This window comes from Antechinus flavipes, chromosome 1 (assembly GCF_016432865.1).
Source record: "Antechinus flavipes isolate AdamAnt ecotype Samford, QLD, Australia chromosome 1, AdamAnt_v2, whole genome shotgun sequence".
In the NCBI taxonomy this organism is placed as follows: Eukaryota; Metazoa; Chordata; class Mammalia; order Dasyuromorphia; family Dasyuridae; genus Antechinus; species Antechinus flavipes.
Window position 1 is genome coordinate 164,177,067 of NC_067398.1, and position 18,881 is coordinate 164,195,947.

Here is an 18,881-nt window from a genome sequence, read left to right on the forward strand (position 1 = left end):
CAGATGCTAAGTTTCATTTCCTCTTCATCGTGCCAATCACATCCTAGGCCCTGGAATGGGATTAAAATCTTCTAGGACACAACCAAGTAACTTCAGGCGAGGATGAAGGGCCTTGAGCTTGGGGGAGGCATGCTTCTAAAGATGCTCTACACCCAAATCTTGGGAATTGGGATTGAGTATTGGAGACTGCATCATTACTGTGACTCTAGGTAGCTAGGTAGTAGAGTGGAGAGAGTGATGGCCTTCAATCCTGTCTCAGACATTTTGTGACCATAGGCAAGTGACTGAACTTGAGTTTTCTCAATAGAAAACTACAAACCTTAAAGCGCTATCTCTATAAATGTTGCCTAGTCTCTATTCTGCTCTTTCTGTTCTTAGGGGGTCTCAGGAGAAATCCTAGACCATAAATGGGTTTGAAGTTGATTCTATCCTTAGTCTTGATCTGAATGCCTCAGTGGCAGTAAAGCTGTTTTAGAAAGAAAATAAGAAACCGCCTCCTCTCAGTTCCACTGACTGCCAACTTGGTACAGAGCAGCTAGATTTCTTTTGCTCTTTCTCCTTGCCAACACAATATCAAAAAACAGCCCTCTAGGTTTTGTTGAGTTTGAGTTGGAAATAACTTTGCTCTTCTGAACTGAATAATTTCCACTCTTTATCTTTTATTTATCTATCATTTATCTTATTTTCTATCCCCTTTTTTTCTAGTCACCCCTTCCCTCCTTTCCCTCTGGGTATGGAATCCAACCTCTTTAATATTGCTCACAACCCCTCCAGCTCCCATCCTGTGACATTCTTGTTTGTGCTTTCCTCAATCAGTCCTCTGGAAATGGATCTGCTCATCCTGGTAACAGCTTTTCTCCCTTAGGGAGTGCCAGTGTCCTCTTAGACTCTCTGTTATCCCTCACTCTCTTTTCCCATTTGCCACACATCTCTTAAAAGTAAGTGTAATTTTAAAGTGTAATTTTTAAGAGAAAGTGGTCAAAAATATGGCAGAAAGAAAAAGAATAATAGAATCCTCAAGATTTTCCTATAGTCCATGCCTCTATCCCTTGTTTTGCACTTTAGGGGAATATTACTTAATTTGAGCTTTGAAGATTTTATAATTTTCCTATTTGAATACTGTTGTCATTCAGAAAATGTAGAAATGGTGTAAAAGGTTGGATTGTGGAATGGGAGACTGACCTTGATGACTTTCAAGTCCATCCTGATCCTGGATTCTGTGATTTTTTAATTCTCTCTCCAGTAAAGAATTATCTTTAGTCAAGAAGTGTGATAAAAGTGATTTTTGAAGTGTGATAAAAGTCTTGCCTTTAGAATCCATTATGAGACTGCAGCCTTCCTAAATAATCTCGTAAAAGCAACTAGAGCTTTATTTTATCAAAATCTGATTGGGCCAGTGCTGTTTGAAATTGATGATACAAACATGGCACTCAAGAGTGTTATGGAAGGGAGGAATGAGTCCTTTTGAAATGGAAAAAGGAATGTCCAGGATTTGCTTGGAAAATTGAGTTTTATATTCTGATATATAAATATGCTCATTATCACTTTGTAGCTATTTATTTCTCCTTTGAGGCGACTTTTGTTCTAGTCTACACTGAATTCCACAGTCCAGGCTTGGTTGGTAGGATACATGGCAACAGTCTGGACATGACAGCCAGTGGCATCTCCTTAGCATCTTCCCTCTCTTCCTACTGCTCCCCTTCCTTTCACCCCCATCATCCGCTCAGCTCGGACTTCTCAGTCTATATTGCCATTCGATGCAGGATTCCCTCAGGAGGAAGGAGCAAGGGTTGGAGAGGCTTTTAAAAAATAAGGTTGGTGACTCTAATAATCTGATAAATGTTCTGGAAAGCTTGCTCATTCATATGGAAGAGCCAAGCTAATCCTGCAACTAACTAGTGAGGCTACTGGGCCTCCGGGCTGCTGGCATCTGCAACACATTAGCACTGCTCAGCATTGAGAAGCTTTTCTTTTTAAAGCTGAAGGTGACAGGCAAACCCTGAAGACATAACCAAATGTGTGGCAGAAAGCTATTTGCTTCTTTTGATTCTGGCTAGGCTGAAGTTTGATTGAGATGGAGATCCTATGTTGAGCTTTTATTTACTGTTCTACAATAAATAATCTTTTTTATATTTGCTTTCTCTTTTATTCCTTCTTCCCTTTAAGCAATTTCTTGGTTCTGCAGCTTATCTTAGTGAACTTCAATTGAATAAATCTGTCCTATGGCCTTACATTTCAGTCTTTCAGGTGGAAAGTGACATCATTTTAGTTCAGCTGTCTCCTTTTACAGACAAGAATATTCAAGTGCAGAGAACTTAATTACATTATCCAAGATCACAAAATAGGGAGGAAGAAGGTAGCAGAACCAAAATCTGAATCCAGTCTTCTTGATTCATTCCCAAACCAGGGTTCTTTAACCACTCCATTTCCATTAGGGTTTTGAGGTTTTTGAGTTTTGGGAGGCAATCAGGGTTAAGTGACTTGCCATAAGGGTCACACAGCTAGGACAAGTTAAGTGTCTGAGGCCAGACTTGAACTCAGGTTCTCCTGACTCTAGGGGCAGTGCTCTATGCACTTCACCACCTAGCTGCCCTCATTACCATTGGGTTTTTTTAATGCTGTTATAAAAACTTTATTTATTTATTTATTTAATTTTTTTTTTTTTTTTAAAGGAAAACAAAGTAAAAAATTGTCATGCTTCCAACAGAACATCAGAGGATTCAAAATACAGAACAATAAATTACTAATTCAAGAAAAATTACTAGTTCAAGAAAATAGTAGAAGAAATGATATACATGAGTGCCCATCTTTTCTTTGCTTCCTTGTAGGTTATTCTTTTGTTCTCTACTGCACACTTTTTTTTACTTTTTTTTTTTTCCCCTTTCATCTTCCCATTCCACCTCCCTCAGGCCATAGTTAAGCGCGCACGCGCACACACACACACACACACACATACATGTATACACTTATGTCCATATATACATACACATTCACACCTATCCAGAGACCTCTTCACAAATCATTATACATACATATCTATATATATTCAGACACACATATACACATTTACCCATATATAAACATGCCTCTAAAACAATATTAGTATGGCTAATACATAATGTAGATTTCTTTCTTAATTGAATCTTTAAGTTTGACTTTGTCTGAATCGAGGATTACTAGCCATACTTTTTTTTTCCTAATAAATTCTTTTCCTGATCCTTGTTGTACTATCTGTATATCTCGTTCTTTCCTGCTAACTCTTCTGCATAAATTCTGCTCCTTAATTTGCCTTGCTATTACTTATTATTCCTCCCACCTATTTAACCCATTCCCAGTATGAGTAGGTTTTCAGAACTATGAGCTCTCCTCCTCCCTTTAATGCGTCTATGTCTATTTTTCCTCTGCACCTGATTTGTAATAATATAATTACTATTTTCATCCTTTTCTAGGCAGTTTTGTTTTTTAGAGTCAGATCATATTCAACATTGCCCCAATCTTTCTTTTGAACTTCCTAATTGCTTAATCTTAAACATATGGCATACATTCCCATATAAAAAACATAATTTGTCCATGTTAAATTCCTTGAAATTGATCTTTGATATTGGCTCTTATATGTTATATGTTATATGTTAAATTTTCTATGAGTTTGAGTTTGGTTGAAAGAAATTGCTTTGGAAATTTTAAATGTCTCCTAGCCATTCTGTTCACCCTTCCTCCTTCTGAAAGATAGATATGACATAAAATGTGTTATTTTCTACAGTCTGGCAAGTTACAATATCTTCAGTACTCAAGACAAAACATTGCTGAAATTATTTTGAAATCACTTATTTGTATCTTATGTGTACAGTTTATATAGTCATATATACTTTCTAACCCTTTGGAAATAGACAAAGGGCTCTTCCTCCTGGAAATAAAGCTTCTGTCTAGATAGACAAACAGCTGGTAGCATGGGAAATTGAGGCACTCTTCCAGCATATCTGTAAAATATGGAGATTGATATTGTCCAAACTACAGAGTCAGTGGCACTTTATTAATGGGTCCATGGTCACCTCTAATGAAGTGAACCTTAAATTTTCCTCATGAAGTAAAAAGGGGACCTTGTATTTATAGAATTTAGTACCCAAATATGCAAAAGAAACATGGTAAAAACAGAATCTCATTGGTTGACAGAACTTTCCCTTGAAGGCCAAAAATGACATATTAGTAGGGGGGAGGGTCACAGATTGAGTGAATCTCCACTGACTTAACACAAGGTAGATGATCCTCCTTAGGTTAGGCAGGAGGAGAGATTATAAACTATACATATGCTCTAAAAACATATGGAAAGAAATTCTTTCCATACTACACTGCCACCCATGCTTGGTTTGGTCATGGAATTTGAGCAAAACGGGACTGGGGATACCTTCATCGCATTCTTGGGTTTGCACATGTGAACTCTGTAGCTCGTAAATAAGTAATGAACATTACTTAGTTTGAGGCATATTAAAGGGCCCTTCTATTAGAATCTACATTCCTATGTGACTTTATTCAAAGTATGGATTCAAGTATTGCTTTTTCCTATATTTATTTTTGGGAGATTGACTAAATATATATTACTAGATGAATATAATAATTTTTTTTTACTCCTTATAATCATTAAAAATCATGATGAACTAATACTTATTAAAGCTTCAGTAGGGGTCCTCAATGATTTCTTTCAGCATAAGCTCTCTCAGTCTGTGTAGATGAGAACAAAGAGTTCAGTCTGTTTGGCCTAAAATTTAAGAATAAATACTTTCTTTGACTCTGTCTCATTCCTGGCTTGAAAAGGTAAATGATTTTCCAATGATCAGCAGAATTTTCCATGATTCCACAGTATTCCACAGCAATGAGAGGTGGCCTGGTAGGGGAGAGATTGCACGATGTAGTGGATTTTATACAGGAAGACCTTGAATGCCAACCCTGCCACTACCTAGCAGTGTGATCTTGTGCAAAGCTTTGCATTTCATTAAGTTATTAGTGTCCTCATCTGTAAAATGGGTAGCTTAGAGATCAGGGACAGCTTTATTTTTGTCTTTTGTCTTTCATCTATCCTTCCTTCCATCCAAGCCTGGTCTGGGGAATTCAGTGAAAACTATATTTAAAGTCTGCTTATAGGGAGAAGGGGAGGCTTCCAATTTGGACAGGAAGCTTTTTTTATAGTTGCTGAAAATGTTGAAGGGTCAGGAATCTTCTGCCTAAGCACATGGTTAAGGAGTAAGGAGTAAGGAAGTTTGGGGAGAGTGATTTGTAAATGAATTTTTCTGAAGTTTATCAGGATTTACATCTAACCCAAACAGAACAGACAATGAAAAATTCTAGAACCCACAGCAATCAGTCTCTAAAATGGACTGTGAGCTTCTTCTTCAAAGGCTTATAATCTGTAATTGATTTGGCTAAGGGAAAAGAAGGCTCCATCCTTATACCTGTAGATAGTTGATTCAGGATGTTTGGTCACAAACATCAAACGAGGCTGAGCCTTGTAGAGAGTTAGGTATTCCAAAATAAGAGTGTGTTCTAAGTCTGCAGATAGCCAGTGTGAGTGTGTAAGAGGGAAGGGAATATCAAATTTAGGAAAAACTTTTTTTTTCCCCCCCCCGAGGCAATTGGGGTTAAGTGATTTGCCAGGATCACACAGCTAGGAAGTGTTAAGTGTCTGAAGCCAGATTCAGGTCCTCCTGACTTCAGGGCTGGTGCTCTATCTGCTGCACCACCTAGCTGCCCCAAGGAGTCCAATTTGGATGGATCACTGCTAGAGACATTATTATGTCCCTTTAAGAGATGGGGATGGGGAAGGTGAGATTAAAAAATTAAATGAGTTGTAGCTACTAGGGAAATAGATAGTCACATAATGCACCAGTCTTAAATTTGAAAATAAATCTCTTTTTGACTTGAAAACAAACAAAAGTCTTTCTACTACACCATGCTTCTTTTCAAACTGGGCTCCCTGTTAGATGACATATGTGCCTCCTATTTTTTTTACCTTACCCAAACTGAAGAATGAAATGCCCTTACCACCCCAAATCCACCTATTGAATTCTCACCCATTCTTCTTTTACTTATTGTTTTGGGGATGGAGAGTGGAGGAAGATGCCAAAGATAGAAGATACTTTAATTGAACAACAATGTAGTAACAGGAAATTCCCTCTATAAACCTTGAGTTTACTCACCCACATATAGATACATACTCTGAAGTGGAAAGAAGGTACCTGCAAAGGAATAATAGTACATGGAGCATCTACATTTGGGCAGAATATGTGGCTGGGGCACCCAGGTGAGGGGATGCCTGTACAGGGTGACATATCTCTCTCTGACCACACATATTACTTTATTAACTCATGTGTGAATTTAGCTCTTGTTATTTTATATTCTAATTATTTGTATGTTTTATACCTTCCTACTAGAATATAAGTTCCATGAGAGTATCCAGTAAACAGTATCTTATTTCTTTGTTTGGGTCCCATTTGCCCTCTCCCTATACTGCCATTAACCCTACTCCCAGTAAGTACATAATAAGTGTTTCTTGGATTGACTCAAATGAAAGAGAGTGAAAATTAAAAAGGGAAACATATTTTGCCAACTTTTTATATTTGTTTTAACTCTTCATTAGTTGGTTTCACACATAGCATTCTAGTTTTAACCTACTAGTTCCTCCATCTATTCTATGATCCAGCCATGCCATTGCTCATATTCTCCAACTCCCACCTCTGTGTCTTTGAACTAGGTCTCCCCTCCTCACTTCCAACTCTTAGGATTCCTGGCTTTTTTTAAGACCCAGCTCTAGTGCCTCCTCCTCCTCCTCCAGGAGATCTTCCCTTATCTGTGTTTTCTCCTGCCTTAGAATGAATTTGAGAGCAAGGACTGGCTTAGCTTTGTTCCTTATTGTCTCCAAGACTCGAGCATAATTCCTGGCACAGGAATGCATGTTGATTGATTTTTCCTCTTTGGTGTGTTCTTTTGCTTTAGCAAGGAAATTGCCAAGCATTCTTCTCAGACATGAAGAAAATGTCAGTGTCACTCAAAGTTGATTTCTTTTTAAGAGTTGCAGTGCTATTTCATTTTCCATCTTGTTCTGGATGTTTTATTTCCAATTTACAAAATGGGGACTTAAAAATCCTTCTGCTTTAAATATACACATGTATTTACAAGAGACTTTCCATATTACGGGAACATTTTACATAAAACTCATATTAAAACAAGATGTTAGCAGTACCATATAGAGTATAATCTGCCTAGGATATTTGTGGCTTTTTCTTTTTTCTCTTTTATAATTCTCTTTCTCTTTTAAGGGTACCATACTGACCAAATTAGAGTATATTTATGCCAACCTGAGATTTAGTTGAGTTTTATTTTTATTTTTCCATTTTGTTGACTTCGGGGAAAAGGAGGAATCTTATGACTCTAGAAATTAATAGTTTGCACTCATTTCTCTATTCCCATATGCTTTAGGTTTCGTCACAGTCCCAATTGTTGGTACCTGAGAGATTGGACCATGCACAGCTGGATTAGACAGTGTCTCAAATATGGTGCGGAAGACAAAGCCTTGTATACTCTTGTCAATAAGGTGAGTGTCTCTGAGCAGCTGCAGCTGACGTAGATGATTTAGGATTTTTGCTGCTGTGCATGTCTGTCCACCTACAGATGTTTTATGATCGAGATTTAAAATATGAATTTAAGCCATTATAACTCTCCTTTCCCTAAGCATGTTACAGAAATAAACCACTGAATGCATGGCAAATCTTATCAGAACTATTGAAAAACTTCAATAGCCATATGCTAGTTTATTAGCTCTTCTGTAGTAACAGTATTCCAACTCTCATCTCCACTCCTAGATTGTGTTCCCACTCACCTTTGCCTTATGAATCCAGTTCCTGGCTTCTTTCTCAGATTAATTCAAGCACTACCTCAGATAAGAATCTCCACCCAATCCTCTCAATAAGCCTTCCTTCAAGAAATTGTTTTGTGTATATTTTCTATTTAATTCTAATTTAATCTAATATTTTATATATATATATATGAAGAATAATGTATATTAAATATATTCTTTGTATTTATTTTCTATTTAATTTTCTACAAGTGGGTGTTATTTTCCTGCAATAGAATTAAGAGTTTGGTGAGCAGAGATGGCTTCATTTTTGTCTTTCATCTTTCTCTATCCATCTATCCATCCATCCATCTATCTATCTGTCCTGTGTTAAGTACTGAGGTTACCAAAGCAAAAATCCTTCACACTGGGCACAGTGCCTGGCACATGGTGCACACTGTGGAATTAATGGGGGAATCCTAAGGTGTTGGTTTCTTGCTTGACTCTCTCAGTGAAAGAACTTGGGGAAAAAGAAATACCCATTCCTGCTGGAACCATGTGATGCTCAGAGTATAAAAGCTATTACAGGACATTTCAGATGCAGGTCTATCCCATATTCCTCATTCCTTTGTCTGCCAACCTAAAACTAATCCAGGTCACTATGAATAGAGCCCATCATAGCTTCCAACTGTTATAGTCACCCATGGTTGAGTTTCCATCATCCTCATGATATGAAACAAGAGCCCAAAATAAGTAAGATCTTGGAACACAAGTTAATATTTTAAGTATTAAGTTTCCACTCCACACTGAAGCAGAGAGTGACTTTTGCAAGATGTTCATGGGTGTGTGCTCTGAAATACCTATAGGGATCCCAAGCATAGCTCTGTGCTCAGCCAGACATGGTGGAGAGAGAACAATATGCCTGTTTTCTTGCCAGAACACAACCGCCAGTGTAGTGGAGCGAAAACAAAATTGGAGTAATCAGGTTACCCAGCATCCAGTTATTGCCCTGCATGACCTTGGCTGGACAACTTAATTTCTCTAGGCTATTTAGTTTCTGTATTTGTAAAAAGATTTTATGATTGTCCTGCCCATCAAGTTCTTTAGAAACACCTTTGTATTTTTATTTGCAAGGAAGGAAAGGAGAAAAGAAAGAAGTAGACAACTATTATTTACTGGGCACTGTATTAAGTGCTTTATGAATATTATCAAATATTATCTCATTTGGTCCTTCCAATTATCCTGGAACATAGGTGCTATTATTTAACCTGGATCACACTGTTAGTGTCTGAGGTAAGATTTGAATTCAGTTCTTGCTGATTCCAAACATGCATCAAGGTAATTATCAACTACCCTTCTTTAGCTACAAATTCTCTCATTTGACATTTAAAGTCTTTCATTTCCTGACTTCAGACTTATTTTCCAGGCTTTTTACGCAGATTTTTGTAGTCTGCAGTCTAGCCAAATCTGCCTGGTTGGTGCCCTCGCATATGACAGTCCATTTTCTGTCTCAGTCTCTCTGCACAGACTGGCCTGCCTGCCTGGAATGCCTTCCTTCAAAGCTCAGTTCAAAGACCACCTCCTACTGAGGCCTTTTATGAAATCCAAGCAGGGCTAGTGCCTCACTCTCCAACCCCATTTCTTTGTATTTAATCTGTGAGTACTCTATCTGTATTTATAGGTGTAAGTGCAGTTAAAATAAGCTTTTTGAGGGCAGGGACTATTTTGTTTTTGTCTTTGTATCCTAATGAATGAGAGAAACAGAGAGAAAGAGAGAGAGAGAAGAGAAGAGGAGAGAAGAGAAGAGAAGAGAAGAGAAGAGAAGAGAAGAGAAGAGAAGAGAAGAGAAGAGAAGAAGAGAGAGAGGGAGGAGAGAAGAAGAAGAGGAGGAGGAAGAAGAGGAGGAAGGGGGGAGAAGGAGAAGGAGAAGGACAAAAGAATTATAATTTATTAAGAGCTTATTATATGCACATCCAGGACAGGCAGTGGATGAAAAGAAGAAAAGAGTTGAGGCAAGGCCAACATGAAACCCTGCGGAGGTCTTTTCCCTGATGGTGGTCCTGGCTGAGGGATGTCCCCAGAAATAAATGCTTGTTGACCATTGGTTCCATTTCCTGGTCCCTGATCCCTTCACTGACTCACCTTTTTGCTTTTTTTTTAGTTCAAACCTGTGACTTCATTGATAGATAGGTTTTCTCTCAATGAAGGTACTCCCTCTACCAGGATAAATCAACAAATAAAAGTGACTTTTAGAGTCATCCAGTGGCTGTTTTCTTGCCAGGGCACAATCACCCAGCCAGTCTCTGCCCAAAGTGATCTTTGAAGTCAGTCCTTCCCGACTCTGGCCACTGTGCAATATCACCTCTCATCCTTCGGCATTAGGCTTCAAGAAAAATAATGTCTCACCCTCTCGGTCAGAGCTAACTTAGGATCATGAATTTAGAGCTGAAAAGTACCTCGAAGCCATTTATTCTAACTTCTTCATTTTACAGATAAGAAATTTAGATTCAGAAGTGAAAAGATGTTTCCAGGGCCACTTAGTTAAAAGATTTAACCCAGGTCTTTTAACACCAAATTCTCTTTTGCTGCTCCTCTGGCACTTGCTACTGGACCCAGAGCTTTGCAGGAGACAGACAGGGTAGTGACTTTGCAAGGTCCTCCCTTACTTACATTCACTCCCTTGTTGTCATGGCATCGCTTCCTGTTGTCAGGGCCCTCTTGGAGAACAAAGGACAAAACACGAGAGTTCTCCCTCTCACTTGAGCAGCATCTCTGCCTGCCTCCGGCCACTCCAGAGGGGCTTATCTCAATACTAAGAGTGGAAAGTGAGGGTCTAATAACCATCATCACCTGTGTGGAGGGGTGGGAGGAATGAGAAGCGATACTCTCTTCCTGCTATGATAAATGTTGGGACAAGAAGGATGATGTCAGCCATTTTGAGAGTCAGAGGCTGCAGCATTATTCATATGTTGGAGGTTGCAAGTCAAGCTTGCAAACCGGGATCATCAGTTCTCCCAAGCAAGAAAACACCATCCTCCTGGCCATGACCCATTCTTCAAAGAGTAAAAGCCTTTTCCTATCCAAACCATAAACCATAGTGGTCCACAAATTCTGCCTGTGCAGGAGACCAAAACATGTTCTACCTTAATTAGTCTTACTTCTCTCTTTCTGGACCTGCAGGATTTGTTCTGATCTCATCTACAATGATTTCTTCCCATAACTTGGCATTTACCCACGTCTTGTATATAAGACCAAGAAAACTAATTGCCTGCTTGCAGCCAAATAAACTGAGTCACCTCCCCCCAAAAAATGCTAGTGAAAAGAAAATCAGAAGTAAAAGAGGTTTTCCTCTCCCCCTGCCTTGCCTAGATCAAGTTGAGGGAAGGACTGTCTTGGGAATGATAAAAATGTGTTGGCAGTGACCCTAGGGCAGGGGTTTAGAGGAATTTGACAGGGGCAGAGGCACGAAGGCTGGTCCAGGGCATTACAGGTCATATAGAAGAACCTGGGCAGTCTAGGGACAAAAAGATTTGTTTGGGTCAAAAAGACAGATGCTGCATCAGGAGTCAGGGAGCAAACACCAAAGCAGGGAGGCCCTTGGCCCTGCTTATGCAGCTAAGGCTCAGAGGCACCTGCTCTTGTCATCGTTGGGTCTTAGGTGCCTGCTAGGTACAAAGCACTGTGCTGGGCCCTATGGAGGCAGAGACGAAAGGCAGCCCTCCCGTCCTCCAGAAGCATGCTGGCATTCTGGGAGAAAGGAGGAGGAAGCCTGTGGCAGCCCGTCTTACTCTGTTCCTTTGGCTCATGTTGCCAAGGTGGAGGCAGGCTGGCTGCAGATTTCTAGCTCTGGGGGAACCTCCTTTATTTTGAATAGGAGGTAATACTCTTTAGGCCCAGCTGTCCTGTTCTGTGCTTGTTCCTCCTTTGTTTTCACTTCATGGTGGTGTCCTGACTCTTGCATGAATTGGATTTAAGTGGAGCAGAGCTGCACAAAGTCATCAGTCTCACTCTGTCTTCCAGAGACAAAAGTCAAGGTGACTGGTGACAGCCCAGACTGCAGTGGGCGGCCTTGCAGACATAAAGGATAGTAAATTTGTCTTAGGACTTCCATCCTAAGAAAGAGCACTATACCGGGAGTCAGGAGTCTCACAGGGGACAAGCCTTGAGTGTGTACCATTGGATGAGTCATTTTAATCCCTCTGGGTCCTTTCTTTTATAAAATGAGGGCTTGGTTGGAATTAGATGGACTCTTAATAAATCTGCCCACTCTAAAATTTTATGATTCCCATCTGATTTCTTCTTTGTCCCTGGGACTGTGTAGTGATATGGTTGGACATTTATAATTTAATTTATTCAGCACTTTTTTTGTATCATTCTAGGTTCTGTATAGGCAAAGACTTAGTAGCTACTGTACACATGGGGCCCTGAGGGATCTGGTAATCTAAGGAGAAGGGGGAGAGAAAATGGGACATTTACAAGGTGTCCCAAAAGTTTTTTTAGTAAAACTTAAAACTGCCCTAAGACTTTTGAGACAATCATTATGGTACAAAGCAGCTACATAGTACAAGGGATAGAGCACCTGGCCTGGAGTCAGGAAGACTCATTTCCCTGAATTCAAATCTGGCAAGCCATGTGACCCTGGACAAGTCACTTACCCCATTTGCCTCGGTTTCTTCATCTGTAAAATGAGCTGGAGAAGAAAATGGCAGACCATTCCATTATCTATGCCAAGAAAACCCTAAATGGAGTCAGGAAGAGTTAGACACAACTGTAGATGACTAAACAATAACAAAACAAAGGAGAATTTGCTAAATAAAAAATTGTGAAGAATAGTAGATAAATTGAGATTATATAAATCTGGACCATTGAGATATCCAGAGGTATCAAAAACATCTTGCCACACAGCTTCCAAGTGAGGCCTGATCCCAATTAAGTTGTAACTGAGAAATACTTGACAGAGTAAATAAAAATATAAGAAAACATAGATACTATTAATTTGAGGTTTTCTAAGTCTGTGTGCAGCCCACAGAAATCCTTATGTAAGTTTAGTGGCTCCTGCTTCTAGTTGAGTTTGACAGCACCAATGTAGTCATTTGGAACTGTGTAAAAACTTGTATCAGCTGCTACTCAGTTATTAAAAGGATTGAATTTATAATTCTAGCCTTGAAACATGACAGCCCAAGAAAAAAGCCTATTGGAAGTAGATCAGCTAACTAAGGGGGCTAAGTCAAGAGGACCTCTTCTACCAATCCACCAGTCTGAGAAAATATCGTCTGGAAATTGTCATGCATGCAATACAGAATTGTGTTGTCAAAATTAATGTTTAAAGTTTTTTATTCAAAATTTATAAAACTAAGTGCAAAAAAAATTAAATAAACTTTTGAATACTTTTTTAAAAGTTTGTAGCTTTATACTTTTGAAATTCTTAAAATTAAAAAATGCACGAAGACTTTTGGGACACCCTGTATAAATGTCAACTGGTATTATCATTATCAGCATTATAATTATTATCATTATTAAGAAGCCCTGGAGGAAAGGGAACAATGTAGTATGATCAAAGGTACAGAAATGGGAGAAAACAGAAAAATGACAGGGAACAGAGAGTTTTAAGGAATATATCAGTTACCATTTACCAGAACATTTAAAAGAAATAGAGCTACTGAAACAGGGCTTATTGAGTAAATAATAATTTTGAGACAAATCAAAGATTTAATCTAAAGTCAGGCTATTATTATGTAAAGCCAGCTATTATATGCAGTATCCTATGACCTTGGTAAGAAATGTATTTAAAAATCTTTTTTGTCTGGGTTGGTTGTTTTATTTGTGATTTGGAGAGATGGAGGAATCTCCTGATCGAAAGCCTGCAAATGCTTTGATATTTATGTCGCTTCAAATCTGTTTCTGCCTATGGACTTTTGATTGGGTATTTATCAAAATGCATAGCTTATGAAAAGAATTCCTGAATCAGCTTGCTGTTTTAAAAAAAAAATGCTTAGTCATTATTTTTTACATTTAAATATTTCATGTCCAATACCTTTCACCATTTCTGTCTTTGTTGAACGTTAACCAACAAGCTCTGATTACATGTTTATGTAATGTAATGTAATGTAAAAGAATTGCAACCTCTGCTTTTCCAGACCCTATCACAAGAGCCAAGGAATGATTCAATGAAATCGCTTCCAAAAGGTTAATGGTCATATTTCTCTGGAGTGCAGTGTAATTAACTTGCATTTCAGCCTGAGTTAAAGTGGATTATTTTCTCTTCTTTCATGTCTTTTTGTGTTCTTTTGTTTCAGGTACAATATGGAATTTTCCCAGATAACTTTACATTTAATTTACTCATTGATTATTTTATAAAGAAAGAAAATTACGAAGGTAAGAAACTCACAGTTTCTTAGGGGAGGTACTCTGCATAAGAAAATGTGTGGCCCAAGACCCTAGAATCAAAGAAGTGATTGGTTTTTTTTTTTTTTTTTTTTTTTGGATTCTCAACTAAATTGTTTTGTGCTCATATATCAGTATATAATTTTATGATTTTCACGTGTTATTACATTTGCTTCTCAGAATAGTCTTCTTGAGAGAGGGCTAGATATTTCCATTTGGTTGATTAGACAGTTAAAGCTTACTTTGTTTAATTCCTGGGATATGCTCAAGATCAACAAATCAGAGGTGTTAGGTTGGTGGAATATTGAGTAGGATTTCCAAGTCTGGATTCAGGAAGATAGGAGTTTGTGTCTTACCCAGACAATATCTTAGCTATGACTCTGGACAAATCACAAGAGTTTCCTCATCAATAAAATGAGGATCATAAAACTGTCAAGGGCTGTTGTGAGGATCAAATTCTAATCATAAGTTCTGATTACATCTCTAAAGAGTAGCAAGTTCTAATTCTCCATATCCATCACACATGTCAAGAAATGATCTTATTGAAATGATTGTCTTGAGACCAGTGATGTTATCTCCTCTGGACTGCGAAGAAGTTAGCTTGCAATGTATTTATAGTGCCTTGGCATGAGAAGTGTTTTGCAAACCTTAAAGCTCAATATGTGTCCCGTTGCTATTATCTAGAAGCCATCTAGTACAACTTATATATGTTACTGAGGGGGAAACTAGCTCAGAGAAATTAAGTAACTCTCTGACTCTTAGCTAACAGAAGCAAGGCCCATGGCTAGGGGGTGCAATGATTAGCACATCATCTCAAATGCAACCTCAGACATTTGACCCCTACTTGCTTTGTGATCCTGGGCAAGTCACTTAACCCTGATTGCTTCATCAAAAAAGAGAAAAAGAAAAGATCACATGACTAGAAGGGGGTAATACCATGGCTCGAACCCAGATCAATCAGTTGACATACATTAAATGCCAATTACGTGCCAGGTACTGTGCTGAGATCCATTTCCAGTACACCACAAGCTTCATTTTCTGTACCAGACTCTGTTCAGGAAGGTGAATTTAATCAAAAATTGTTTTCTTGTGAAACCACTTTTAGAAACTTGAAACCATATCTCTTTGGTTCCAACCCCAGTTTTTCAGGCTAATGCACCATGTATTTAAAAAAACTCTTGCTTGGCTCACTGTGGTCACAATTACTTTTTTTTTTTAAATGCATAACTATTATTGTATGTCAAATATGAACCAGCAACAGCAGTCAACCATGGTATGGTGGGAACAGTGCTGAATCCAAGAATTAAGATTCTTAGCCCTAACTCATTGTGAGGCATTTGGCAAGTTATTTCATTTCTCTGAGTCTTGGTTCCCTGATTTGTAAAATGAAGGCATTGGAACCAATATACAACTTAGTATTGGCTCTCTACCATCTCTTCCTCCTTTGAAATCGAATTTGGTTCTAAAATGCCATCAGTATAAAATTACAAAGTAACCTTAAACCCAAGGCCCGTTCCTGCTCTGCCCTTTTGAAAAGCCAAAGGATGAAGATGGGTTTGCCCCAGACTTTAAAGCTCTGTCATTCTTGACTTTAGTAGTTGAAAGATCCATGACTTCATCCATGTGGGTACACCCTTTAGCATGTCAGAAATGGCAGTCTTTCCATACACCAAGAGACATCTTCTATTATTCCCCCAAAAAATCTAAACTTAGAGCCCAAGTCTCTCATCCTTAACTTCTCCAAAGTTAGTCATCTCTGAGTTTGTTTTCAAATATAAAGTCTTTCACTTTCCTTGATCAGTAACATAGTGGTTACTCTGCTAACATAGCCAAAGGTCATTCTTGTGAGGCATCAGGGTAGGGATTTAGTGGAGGCCAAATAGCAATGAGCAGGAAATTACAATGTTTAGCAAGGAAATGACAGTAATGATGTTCAGGAAATTACAATAATCAGCATATAGTAGTGATGGAGTCCTGCAACTGAAGTTAGAAGACATGATTTAAATCCCATCCCTAATATTGCCTCAGTGATGATAGGCAAATCATTTCACTTGTTGAAACCTCAGTTTTCTTGTTTGTAGAATGGAGATAAACATACCTGTAATATCTTCCCCATAGGGTTGGTGTCAGGCTAGAATGAGATAATGTTTGTAAAGTGCTGTGAAAACTTTAAAACATTCAATGCATCTGTGATTTCATCTATTCTTCTCTCCAGTGATTGCAAACAATTATCCATGCTTGCCCATCCGAAACAACTCCTATCTAGGTCATCCCATAAGTTTGCCACAAAAGGTTCACCCAATGTGCTAAAAAGACTTCCTCACTTTCTCCCAACACCACCAGGAGTATTACTTCTCAGTGAGGGAAAGGAGAGAAGTTGGACACCCTCCCTTCCCCTAAACAAACACACACACACACACACACACACACACACACACACATACACACACTATAGCAATCAAAGATAAGGGTGGGAAAAGAGTAGGAAATGCACTACACACACATGTGTACATGTGTACAGCGGAATCTTTAATCATAATCTTTGGAATTAAAGCTAAAAGAACTATCAGAGGGTCGTCTAGTCTAACCTTTTCATTTTGTAGCTAGGGAAGCTAAGGCCCCCAAAAAGTGTCTTGCCAAGGTTTCAGAAGAAGTAAGTCAAATCAAGAAGCATTTATTGAGTGCCTACTATGTGCCAGGCTTTGTGCTATAAGAGGGGTTTGAAAAAAAAGGCCAAAAATAGTTCCTGCTCCCAAGAAGCTCACAGTCTAATGGGAGAGACAGCTTTCAGACAACTACATATAAATAAAATAAAGGCAGGATAAATTAGAGATCATCATCTCAAAGGGCAGGTACTAACACAGGAAGATGGCCAGAAAGCAGGTCTTATAGAAGGTGGCACTTTAGCTAAAACTTGAAGGAAGCCAGGGAAGCTGGAAGGTGGAGATGAGGGAGAAGAGAGCCAGGCACAGGGACAGCCATAAGAAGGATCAGCGCTGGGAGATCGAGTGTCTTATATAAGGAATAGCAAGGAAGCCAAAGTCACCAGATCACAGAGTACAAGAAGTCTGGAAAGGTAGGAAGCAATCATGTTATGAAGTACTTGATTTACTTTATTTTATTTTTGTGAGAATTGGAGTTAAATGACTTGCTTAGGGCCATACAGCTAGTAAGTGTCAAAGGTCTGAAATCAATTTTAAACTCAGATCCTCCAGTCTCCCTAGAAGGCCAGGGCTCTAGACACTGTACCACCTTTCTGCCTCATGAAGGACTTCTAAAAGCTAAATGCAGTTTTAGAAAGAGTGTGTGAAGAGTTAAAAAGAATTGAGGGCTGAATGTTGAATTGATGGGAGTAGGCAGATTTATGATGGGAAGACCAACCTTCCTACTGTAGTAGTCCAAGTATGAAGTTGTCATTCCATTGAACTGTGAGTTTTTTGAGAGGCTTGTATGTGTGTGTGTGTGTGTGTGTGTGTGTGTGTGTGTGTGTGTGTGTGTGTATTAGAATGTAAGCACTATGAGAGGAGGGATTATTGCATTTTTTTTTCCTGTGGGTCCCAGGCTTTTACCTAGTTCTGAACACAGAGTAGCCACTTAACAAATAATTGATGAGTGGATTGACTTTGGAAGCAGTAAAACACTAAGATGTTTGTTTTTATTGACTGTTAATTCCATTCTATCAAAATTACAAAATGAATTATAGAAATTCTAGAGAATTATTATTATTCTATGGAAACATTAAGCTGATTGTACAAGACAACTTCATTCCATTGCCTAGGCTGACTAAAATAATCTAAGCCAACAGAATATAGAAGAAACAAACTAAAATTTTGAAAACATGATCTTGGTTTTGCTAAAAAAACAAACAAACAAAAAAAACAGTATTACCCACAAATTAGATGAGTTTCCTCTTACTATATGTTTTTGGGAAATTGAATGTCCAGATTGTCTTTATTTTATAATTATATCCATATCACTCCCAGCCCCTATCTTGTCATAGATTTACCTATGAAGAGTACTGGCCCTGTTCTTCCCTTCCTGAATTCAAATCTGGCCTCAGACATGTATCAACTGTGTGACCCTGGGCAAGTCACTTCACCTTATCTGCCTCTGTTTCCTCACCTGCAAAAAGAGCTGGAGAAGGAAATGGCAAAATCCTCCAGTATCTTTGCCAAGAATACCCTAATTGAGATTAGGAAGAGCCAGACAGAACTGAAAAAAACTGAACAACAAAAACCAAACCTATGAAGAGGTCATTGACATCCCTAACTCATTTTTCTTATTTGCACAATAGACTGCATGCAGAAAGTTCTTTCTCATGGAGGTGTTTGTTCTAAGCAGCCACAATATTTGCAAAGAACTGACTATAAATAGCTGCAATTAAATTCAGACTTTGCACAATTATGATCCTATTTGTAAAAAGATGACAAACTGAGCTACCACATCAGTGACTGGACAACATTCATCAACTTTGGTGCAAGTACTACATTTTAAGTCAATACTACTATCGGCTAACTGGAGAACATGTAACTGAAAGGGGAACTGTTTGAACTTGAGTGTCTTGGCCATCATTTATATTGTAGAATATCCAAGTGAGATAAAATTGCTCAAGGTCCTGTGACCAGTATTTGTGTGAAAACAAACATCTTGTTTGTGTTAGGTACTTCCCCCCCAG

General features: G+C 38.5%; 1 protein-coding gene across 1 annotated transcript in view; it reads left to right on the plus strand.

Moving 5' to 3' along the window:
• The window catches only part of MRPS27 (mitochondrial ribosomal protein S27), a 129,283-nt gene that overhangs the window by 92,401 nt on the left and 18,001 nt on the right, over positions 1–18,881 (plus strand). Inside the window, exons 5-6 of the mRNA XM_051992471.1 lie at positions 7,468–7,582; positions 14,119–14,197. Of these exons, the coding sequence (XP_051848431.1) occupies positions 7,468–7,582; positions 14,119–14,197 (194 nt within the window). The remainder of the gene's footprint in view (positions 1–7,467; positions 7,583–14,118; positions 14,198–18,881) is intronic.